This window comes from Vigna radiata, chromosome 8 (assembly GCF_000741045.1).
Source record: "Vigna radiata var. radiata cultivar VC1973A chromosome 8, Vradiata_ver6, whole genome shotgun sequence".
Taxonomy (NCBI): domain Eukaryota; kingdom Viridiplantae; phylum Streptophyta; class Magnoliopsida; order Fabales; family Fabaceae; genus Vigna; species Vigna radiata.
In genome coordinates, this window is record NC_028358.1 from 21,567,371 (window position 1) to 21,578,658 (window position 11,288).

The 11,288-nt window shown below is 38.2% G+C and overlaps 2 protein-coding genes across 2 annotated transcripts; both read left to right on the forward strand.

Moving 5' to 3' along the window:
• The first annotated feature begins 1,712 nt into the window (after positions 1–1,712).
• On the forward strand, positions 1,713–2,556 carry LOC106770364 (pathogenesis-related protein 1C-like). Its single transcript, XM_014656178.2, has one exon. It carries the CDS (start codon positions 1,734–1,736, stop codon positions 2,301–2,303), a length of 570 nt encoding a protein of 189 aa, XP_014511664.1. The 5' UTR covers positions 1,713–1,733; the 3' UTR covers positions 2,304–2,556.
• Positions 2,557–5,761: 3,205 nt separating this feature from the next.
• Positions 5,762–11,261, forward strand: LOC111242296. The gene is made up of 2 exons (XM_022784856.1): positions 5,762–6,331; positions 9,985–11,261. The coding sequence occupies exon 2, from the start codon at positions 10,329–10,331 to the stop codon at positions 10,926–10,928; it is 600 nt and encodes a 199-aa protein (XP_022640577.1). The 5' UTR covers positions 5,762–6,331; positions 9,985–10,328; the 3' UTR covers positions 10,929–11,261.
• The last annotated feature ends 27 nt before the right edge of the window (positions 11,262–11,288 follow it).

Consider the following 11,288-nt stretch of genomic DNA (forward strand, 5'->3'; position numbering starts at 1 on the left):
TTAACGAATCACCATTCTTTTCTTCTACACCCTCATAATCCAAAATTTCCCAAGACAGCAAACACCCCATCCCATACCATTATAACATGTTAGTGTTTTCTTTTACATCTTCTATAAACAAAGTGTTAAGAACCCTAAGTCCAGCTAAACACTAAACCTGCATTGAAGATTATAATGCTAGAAACATCAACCATTCAAACTACTGCAAACTAACTAAACCTCCATTGAAGATTATAATGGCAGAAACATCATTCAAACTACTGAGAATAAACTAAAGTTGCGTTGAAGATTATAATGCCACAAACTTCAACCATTTAAACTACTAGGAACTAACTAAAGCTACATTGAAGATTATAATACGAGAAACATAAGGCATTGAAACTACTGAACACTAACTAAAGCAATAGAGGAACTCTCCTAATACACACTTCGTAACACTATGAACTCCGCTGCATCAACTCCTAATACATACATACAACATATATATATATATATATATATATATATATATATATATATATATATATATATATATATATATATATATATTAAAATCAACGTGCATGAACTGCGACTCCTACGAACTGTAACGCGAATGGCGGTTGGGGAGAAACGCATAACGAAATGCGGTTGGGAAAAACCGCAGTTAGAACTGCGGCAAAGGAAAACGCATCTCGAAATGCGGTTGGGAGAAACTGCAATTCGATTTGCGATGAATAGTAAACGTTGTTCGAACGGCGACAAGGTTAACCGCACCACGAAAGGCGGTTAACGATGTTCATTTCTAACATGAACCGAGCTTCGTCTTCCTTTTCGTACCACCTATGCGAGCTTCCTCTTCCTCCTCGCACCATCTATCACCACCAGCTATCACCAACACAAGCACACAGTTCACCAACAAAGTTCACCACCACAGAATCACTAACTCTCAACTCAATAAAACAGTGAATAAGGAAAATTGTTCTTGCTCCTGGCGTAACCAACAAATGGGGTGCATGCTAGGGTTTATACCCTCAGCCAGAAAGGTTGTTGGAAGTTAAGAAGGTATAATGTTCATTAATTACATTTTGACTTTTTATTAAATCAAGGATATAAAGATAATTTTGGAGGTGCTCATTTCTTAAAAGCATGAATGACGAGTTTTTTTTTTTTTTAAATCAAGATTTTTTTTTTCAAATAAACAATGATATATAAATAAACTTGCACTAATTTCCAACGAAAATATTTCAATCATCCACAACATATATAAGATAAATATGCACTACATCAATCAAAGCTAGACGTGATCGCACTATCATGTTAATTGGGATTTACCCTATACTGAAACACCATAATTTAATGACCTAAATATGATATTATAAGTACTACATTAATAAAGGAGTTGTTCTAGGTTTTTTGTAATCATACCTAAATTAATTTTAAGTTAAGAACTGAGTTCTGTTTCCTGAAAATATTTGTATTGAAAATTTATTTTTATGAAGCAAAAAAGACGGAAAAGAAAAACGAAATTCAGTAAAAATTGACTATTTATGGAGCCATTAGTGGTTTGCGGACGCCCAGAAAGCACGTGAATACATTGCATGTATGGAGTTATTTGGTCCTATCTATGAATACCGTACATATTTGGAAATAGGAAATTGAAAATAGTAACAGATAGACGTATTAAACCCTCAATCCGATATTTGTTCCTTTCTAGTCGTTGCTCTCGCAAGCGGGAGGGGTTTCTTTGAACCATGTCTTCATTCCCAGTCATGTCTACCTTTCTCCTCCTCCTTGCCACAGCTGTCTCAGCCCATAGTGGCGTCGACGCCAGAAAATACTTCGGCTACGTCCCCTCGGTTCAGGATGACTCATTTACGAACCAAACGTTGCTGGCTGAGGAGTTCCTGCACGGGCACAACTGGATAAGGATGAAGTACAAGCTTCCCTCCTTCGCTTGGGACGAGAAACTTGCGTCCTACGCGCGGGGGTACCTCATGCAACGTTATGAGGATTGCAAACTCATCCACTCCAACTCCAACTACGGCGAGAACATCTTCTGGGGAAAGACGCGCAATTGGAATCCCTCCGAAGCTACCTTCTACTGGTACGTGGAGAAACAGTGGTACGATTTCAAAACTCTCACGTGCGCCCCGCCGCCAAAATCCTGTGGCCACTTCACCCAGGTAGTATGGCGCGACTCTGACCGAATCGGCTGCGCTCTTCAGAATTGCCACAACCCTGATATGGGCATGCTCATAGCATGCGAATACGATCCTCCTGGTAACTACGCCAATGAGAACCCTTTGCAATCACATATCTGATCACAATCGCCACCCCAACATCACATCTTTCTAATCGTAATCACGCTGTTCTGTTAGCTTCTGTTGAAATTAATTTACAGATTGCTTTGTGATAAATTTCCATGTATATGATAGACCAGATGACTGATTCAAAAATGGTTTAACCATTCTAATGTGGGTTTCTCGTGAGAGTTCAAGATGTTAGCTTAGGCAGGCTCATGTTATAGGCCCATTTCTCTGTGGCTTTTAGAGTTAGCTCTGATTGTATTAATAGCACACCTCTTGCAATATTCAATTTCTTTTGATTTATACATGGTATCAAGAATCCATAACAATCTATGATTTTTGTAATAGCTCTCTACTTTCTCGGGTTGGTGGGTTAGGGGGGTAGAGGGGCAGCGTGCCCCTGTTGGGATTTGGGGCAAGGACCCCCGATCAGAAATTTTCTCAGAGAGCGCCCCAGCGTAAAATTTTGTAGGTTCCCCATCGTGATTTTGATTCCGTTTTTAGGGTATTTGCAACCTTCCGTTGTTGCTTAGTTTTCTGTAGTTGCAATCTTTCGTCTAAAACTATCACTTTGCTCAACAATTCTATTACACACTCAATTGGCGCTCAACTAAGAAATATATGATACTGCAAAGGATGTACGGGATCATTTATCTTCAATATATACATAGTCTAATTTTGAAAACAGTTGGCATATATTCATGCACCGAAGCAAAATGACTCAAGCATTAGGAACTCTACTATGACAATCCTATGGAATCAACTTGCCTTGATTGAGCCTGTAGAATTGAGTGCTTTTACACCATACATTGCTGGTAGAGAATTACAACGTTTACTTCAATTTCTTATGGCTTTGTGTAATGATTTTGAAAAATTCTGCATCTTTAACATTTTTCCTTCTGTTGATGATGTTGTTAATGAATTGTTAACAAAGGAAGTTAGACTTCAGACTCAATGATTAAAAGACCAGTCCTTCTTCTGCTCCATCAGTTTTTACAGCTTCAAATAGGTCTTCTACTGGAGCTCAACAGAAACATGGTAATAAAGTTTCTTTTGATGATTGTTCTTATTGCAAATATAAGAATCACTAGAAAACTAAGTTTCCTTTGCTGGTAAACAAAGCTAGATCTCAGCAACAACCTTCACAACAGTTTCAAACACAGAAACAACAGTCTTGCCTCCTCAGTAGTAGCAGTTTCCCTCACAATAGCAGTTTTGCCCGCCTCAGTCACGTGATGGTATTGTTTTTCCATCACTTTTATTGATGATTTTACACGTTTTACTTGGATTTATCTTATGAAACGTAGGTCTGACTATCTCACGGTTTCTAAAAATTTTAATGCTCTTGTGAAGATCCAACACTCTACTATCATAAAATTCTTTGGTTGTGACTTGGGGTTGAATACACTTTTAATAATTTTCCCACTTTACTTGCCTCTGATGGAACTATACATTAGACCTCTTGCACTGACACTTATAAACAAAATTGTATTGCTGAAAGAAAACATCGTATTAAGACTATAAGATTATTCTTGTTATCTGCTGATGTTCCAAGTGTCTTCTAGGGGGAAGCTAGTCTTATAGCAACTCATGTTATGAATCAAATCTCGACTTCACATGATTCTAGCTTGTGTCCTTTTGAAAAATTTTATGTTAATGTGCCTGATTACTCTACTTTGTTTGTATTTGCATGTACCTATTTTTTTTCTAAAACCACATGTTGTTGAGCATACTAAATTATATAAGTTAAGCATGCTTTGTGTGTCTTTTTGGGATATATCGTTGCTTTGATCCAATTACTCAAAAATTGTATGTGTCACATCATGTTCTGTTTTTAGAACATATTCCATTCTTTTCTATTCTAGCTAAGGTACCATTTGATGTCATTAAAATTTATCCTTTTGAAATTAATGGTACTCCACCTTCTTCCGTACCAACTCTAGAACCTCTCAAAGATTGTATCTATTGTTCCCCCTACTACACTTGCTCAATCGTCTCCTAAGGTTATGGTTCCTCCACCACCTCTTTGACCCAAGCGTAACTGTAAGTCTACTCAACTACCATACTTTATTTATTCCTCATATTCTAGTTCATTTGTTGCCTTTATCCCTTCTATTCATCATCTTCATGAGCCTTCATCCCATACAAAGGTTGTTTGTGATCCACTTTAGCATAATGTTATGGCTCAGGAACTTGTTGCTCTACATCAGACTCATACACGGGATCTAGTTTTGTTGCCACCAAGAAAATATCCTATTGGATCTCATTAAGTATACAAAATTAAGAATAAATCATATGGCTCAATTGAATGGTATACAGTTAGACTTATTGCTAAATGATATAGCCAAGAGTATAGCATGAATTATGAGGAAACATTTGCTCTTGTGGTAAAGATGATTATTGTTTGTACCTTGATGTTGTCCCTTATATTTTTTAGTCGATGATTTTTTAAAGGAAAAAGTCTCTTTTAAGTACTTTTTTTTGACAATGTTTTTACAACGCATACGTGACAGTTTGTGATTGGTCCGTTTCAAATATTTTTTTAAAATAAATTCAAACAGACCAATAAAATAGTGACACGTGTCCTGTTGTAAAAAAATTGTTAAAAAAAAATTGTTAAAATATCATTATCTTTTTTTAAATGATCTGAAGAATGCCTTTTTAAAAAGGGATTTACATAAAAAAAAGTCTACATGACTCCACTAGCAGGTGTTTATCACAAATCTAGTGAAGTTTACGAAACAAGCACCTCATGTTTGGTTTGAGAAGTTTTCTACAATAATTGTTTTTCTTTGATTCTACTTTGTTTGTTTGGAAAACCAGTGCAGGTCATATTTTACTATCTTATATGTGATTATATGATTATTTATGGTGGTGAGGATTTTGATGGAATTGCATCTTTAAAAACTACGTTATCCCATCATTTTGCTATAAAAGATTTCAGTGTACTATATTACTTTTTGAGTATTGAGTTTGCTTCTTCTTCCAAAGGTTATCTTTTTTTTTCTCAGTTTCAATTTCACTATAATTGATCAAACAAATTGTTGTTGTGATTTCACAAAGTGCAATCAAGCTGCATTTCATTTCTCAAATGGTTTACACTTGCTACTAGATAGCAAATTCAGTTGTAAATTATGCACAATCTTAAATTAATTAGAAATTCAACTTAGTCAAATGATCGTATAACAGGACAAAATTTGATTTCCAAAAGAAAAGACTCAAATAGAAAAAAATGTAAAATTATATTTATTCTCTTGCGTAAGCTAGCCGGTGTTAGACGCCAATACAATATTATTAGAGAAAAATAATATAATTTTTTTTATATAACCCAAACCCACACTTTTTTTTTTTATATAATGATATGTTAACAAAATTTTTTTTAACAACTTTTTAAGAATAAGATAAGACATGTATTATAAAAAAAAAATTGTTAATAGAGATTTTTTTTCAATCCATATTATTAGACTCGGGATATACAAAATTATATTAGTTTCTATGTGATGGTTGACCGCCGCTAATTTATCCTAATGAGTGTCGGGCTGCCGACACGAATTTATCTCAATTAGCCTTGGATGACCGATGATATTTAACTTTCTTTTTTCATCCCCTGGGGAGGCTATGCTTGGCACCTTACTTTTCAAGTTTCATTTCCCTCCTTGCTCTCTCTTTAACTTTCGCATTCCCTCCTTCCTCGCTCTTTGCAATTTCAATCTCCTCCCTTTCAATCTCACACTACAGTGTCATTCCCTCTTTCATTTGCGATTTTTCGAGTCTCATTTTCCTTTTTACTTTCGCATCGAACCCTACACACTCGAGCGCCCTTCTTCTTCAATCTGTCCAACCCCTTTGTTCTTCAATCTGTCCAAAATCCCCTTTCCTCTTCTATTGAAAAGCCCTATTTGAACCCAGTTGAGCCCTAACACTGTTGAAGGCGCGCTGACGTTGTCGTGACAACTAGTTCGTTGGGTGTTATTATGGTGGATTGCAAAGCGTATCGGGAGTCTCCATTTTCTACAAGGCGTAGTGTGCTCTGTGAGTAGTTGGTAAGGGACCGAAGACCTCCCTCCCTATGCTTTTCATTACATAGTGATTCTGCCATTCTTGTGATGGATAATTGATTCCTAATTTTAATCTTGTTAGAGTATTTATCCTATTTAGGATTGTTAGAGTATTTATTATATATATTATTATTAGAATATTTATTTTGTTGGAGTATTTATCATATTTATTATTATTAGAGTATTTATTCTATTATTATTATTATTATTGTATAAAGTTATCATATTTTGTAATTGAACTTTTTTATATATAGAATGAGAGGGAAGAGATTTTTAAGTCTTTTAGAATTATTTTATCGTTTTAATTTAAAGTTGGTATCAGAGGTCGATCTTGTTCTGATTTGGAAAATGATATTTTAACACCATTTTTTGACACTATTTTGACACTGTATACGTGTCAAAATGTGATTGGACGATTTCAAATTAAAAAAGTTGAGACAGGAGTATATTTGGAAAAGAAAAACCAAAGTTTGTTTTTTAATTTGAAATCGTCCAACCACATTTTGACACGTGTGCAGGGTCAAAATGGTGTCAAAAAATGGTGTTAAAATATCATTTTTCTTCTGATTTATGTAACATCTATATGGTGTTGTTTGTTGTTGTCTGCGGTTTTCCTCACAACGTTGTCAGCCACTGTTTTTCATTGTTTTGTCACTGTCACTGTTCACCACCAGCTATTGTCATAGTTCACTACCATGACCATCGGATCTAGTTTGTCTCTCTGTGTGATGACCACCCTGTCGGTGCCAAGGTCTCGTTCTCCTCCACACCGCCACACACTCCATCTTTGTATGTCTCGAACAGGCGTGTATTGTTCATGTGTCGTGCTCTGCTCATTGGATCATCATCGCGACACATCCACAGTGGTAGCCAGTCCTTCCGTGTTCTGACCCTCAAAACTCCTCTTCAAAATTCAAAGATGGGTCTGACAATAATCTTTCATTATTCGGAAGTCCATCAATTATTTCGAGAAGTGAAATAGAAAAAAAATACCTTCCATCAATTACTTTAAATAGAAAAAAAATATCTTGAGCAAGATGGAAGCATGTACCTGCTGAAAAAGCTAATAAGTAAAAACAAACAGGTTTCGAGTTGAGAGCTTTGTTATATATCTGAGAGGCTTTTAAAACTCGATACTCCTTTTAGAAGAAAGTTTAAAGCATTTATATCAGACAAACAAGTTTGCATGTGATAGACTATAAAATATGATCTTTTAAAATGATAGACTATAAAATATGATATCCTTAATGGTTGAAGTTCAATCTACACTGTCAAAAAACTAAAGATGTTTTTCAAAGCAAACTCATTAGAAGATACAAAAAGAAAACTAAACAAATATTATATCCTACATCCAAATTTTGATTGTATAAAAAATGGTGTTGATCCTTTGTGTCCTACATCCAAATTTTGATTATATCATAAATCAACTTCTAACTTATCATGACTACTCAAAGAAAGCGACAAAGGACTGTAACAATTAGAGATTGACGCAAGAACAAATTTGTAAAGCAAAAATTGAGTAGCTAATGTGTTGTTCCTACTCAACTAAGCTAAGCTACACATGGGAAAAGAAAATGAGCCCTGTTTCAGATGGAAAGCCTGAGACAAAATCACGACCTTCTGGAAACGACAGCAATGCACACTCTCTCTCGATCTTGTGACGATAACGGACCTTTGCTTTTCTTACTGATCGGCCACTACCTGCAGGTTAGCACTCCGACGCTCAAGTCAGCAGGATAATAGCACGAATATAGTAGTACTTAGTCAAAAAATCCAACCCTTTACCTGACATTCTACCTTCCTATTTATAGGCGTGTGTATTTGGATATGGGCTGCAACTGCCTATACGTAGTGGGCCATGATCTCCGCAACTGCCTATACGTAGTGGGCCATGATCCCTTACACTTCGCTGTCAGCGCAACTGTTGGTAATTTCCTCCTAGTCATCTGCGAAACTGCAGGCTGCAGGCCCTAATATCTTGCCGAGACTTTCGCCCCACTCTTTGCTCCTTAGCGTATTATTATACCAATTTAACACGATATATCCCGAGCAGGTCNTCGGTCTTCCCGATCACCCAACCGGCGCACCCGAACAACCCAATCTCTTCAGTCATAATGCTATTCCTCTTTTTATGCTTTGCTCCACTTAATTCCATCAACAATTCTCCCGACCGCACTGCCGGTGCACCCGATCATCTATATAACTTAGTATATGANGGTATTTGATTCATCCTTCCACATACCCGATCACACTACCGGTGTGACCGATCATCCGAATGTATCCCATCTCCTTAATACACATAAGTCCCCCGAGCCCCAAGCGTTCGCAGTACGCGAAGGGGTTTGTATATGCCATTTCCCGCCACTTACATAATTTGAAATTTGGAGTGATGAGAGCCACACGATGAGCAGGGCTTTAACGGTTCAGATGCACTGTGGAGGTTTATACCTAGAAATCTGAAACGCCACATTATCTGCACCGTTAGATGTTACCTTCATGAACGGTTGCGATGAGCTACCGAAACCGCTTTATGCGGCTATAAATAGGGGGGTGGTCCCTTGGCATTTGTCTGCTTCTGAGATTTGCTGCTAGCGCCCCCCGATCAGTCAACTCGCCAGCTCGGTCGTCTGTCCAGGTACATGTCTCTATCATCTCAGTCATCTAGTAGGTCTAGGAGGGAAGGGCGGGGGTATGATGATGATGGGGAAGGCACTTCATCATCATCTGGTTCTTCTTCGGCTACTTCGTCCCGCTCGTCCGGGAACGAGGTGGCTTTTAACTATGACAATTCTCGTATGTGGACTTCTGTGCTTCCCCCACCCATAGTGCGGGGATACGATTGGGCACCCCATGAAGTTAAAAATTATGTCCCGTACTTTATATCGACTGCATCTATTAGGCATTTGCTAGAAAAGATAAATGTGTTAGCCACTGTTAGGGATATAGATGATTATACCTTTGTTGTCTGTCGAACGAATGAAAGAGCCTGTCATGGTCGGGAAGGCTATGCCCTTGACTTTTTCTATGTATATATCGCTTTGTTTCGTGATCTAGGAGTTAGGTTACCCTTTTTAGAGTTTCAGATGGGAGTGTTAAGGGAATTGAATATTTGTCCCGTTCAGCTACACCCGAACGGGTGGGCTATGATGCAAGCGTTCAGCGTACTATGCGCTGGTTTAGTACTTACACCGACTCCCAAAGCATTCCTCTACTTCTTCCGTGCCTTACCCAACCCTAACCGATCTTGGGTATCATTAATTCCGGCCAAAGATAAACAGTTGTTTGCTCCCTTTAATTCTTCTTATAAAGAATTTAAGTCTAACTTTTGTAAAGTTGCCATCCGAGATTTTGGTCGGCCAAAGTATTTTTTCAACGATGGCCAACCAAAATTCCCTTTATACTGGACTGAACACCCCAATCGAGTCGATTCTTGGCCTAAGACAGACATGACCGAAGCCGAGTTGGACGTCATAAGCCAAGTTGACTTATTACCAAGAAAGACTTCCTCGCGTAGACTAATTGAACTGATCGGGACTGATGATGACACTTTAAGATCTAAAGTGTTTGGTAAGATTCTGTACTTCTTCTGCAGCCGAATGGTAATTATTAACTTGTCTAAATTGTCTCTTGTGTTGCAGATTGTTTTAGTGGAATGGAACAGCATGAAGCTTTCGCACGCCTGATGGCCAGAAAAAAGAAATTAGTAAAAGCTGGTGAAGGTACTTCCACGGCCTCCCCTGCCGTATCGGTCGGTGGAGCCTCTCCGATTGTTAATCTTGAGGCTAGTGAAGATGTGAAGGTAGTTCAACCTCCTCCCAAGAGAACGAAACAAAAGAGGAAAACCACTGAGAAAACTCCTTCTCCCCCAAAGAGACAAAAAGTGAAGGGTCCCCTGCTGACCGGTCCCTTAGACCCAAAGGTGCATGTGACCGATCGGGTGCAGTTCAATTTGACCCCTGAAGAGTGAGCTCCTTTCAAAAACATGACTCTAAGTGAGGCATATAACATGGGATATAAGCTGATTATGCGTGCAGGCGTTTGCATGAACTACGCTGCTGGTACCACCAAACCTTTGTTGGTGGTGGAATTGGAAGCTGCCAACCAGCAAGTGGCTGATTTGAAGAAGGACAACACTGCCTTGACCGCTCGGGTGGAAGAGCTGACCAAGGCTGCTGAGGATGCTAAGATTAAAGCTAAGGCTGCTCTAGACGCCTCTCAAAAGAAAGTGGTTTCTCTGCAGTCTTCGGTTGAAACTCTGCAAACTGACCTTGATAAGGCCAAGTCCGATAATGCTGAACTATTGAAGGATAAAGTGAGTGCCCTTGCCGAACGAGACACTCTGCTGAAGGAAAAACTGGCCCTCGAGGATCAGGTGTGCCAAGAACGTGAACTTGGATTTCAGCAAGGTATAGGGCAATGTCACTACTTTTATAACACTCCCCTCGAGGATCCAAATTTTGACATCATGAAGCTATTCGTGGATGGGAAGTTGGTTGATCTTGGTGGTTCGGCTTCACCCACGGCTGAGGAAACATCTCCTATTCCAACCACTGCTGCACCTGCTGATGCTACACCACCTTGATGCAAATTAGTCAATGTACTTACTATTTTGTGATGAACTTTGTTTATGGTCGCTTTGACTGCACTTTGTATCTTTTATGTTTGGTGTTAGTACTTTCCGTTTGCTAGTAGAACAACTATGTACGCCGTCGCTTTCTCATGAAACTTTGACTTGTGTTGCCTTATGATTCTGGTTTTTTCCACGTTAGAGTTTATTGGATAACGATTTCTTTGAAGTTAATTATCTAACTTCAAACCGATCACGTCTGCCTATCACCCGATCGGAGATCAATTTTCTGATTTCCAATCTTTGAAGTTAATTATCTAACTTCAAACCAAGCACTCCTGCCTATCACCCGATCGGAAATCAATTTTCTGATTT

Coding starts and splice junctions, on each gene's coding strand:
- LOC106770364 (XM_014656178.2), top strand. CDS start 1,734: ATGTCTTCATTCCCAGTCATGTCTACCTTTCTCCTCCTCCTTGCCACA.
- LOC111242296 (XM_022784856.1), top strand. CDS start 10,329: ATGACTCTAAGTGAGGCATATAACATGGGATATAAGCTGATTATGCGT.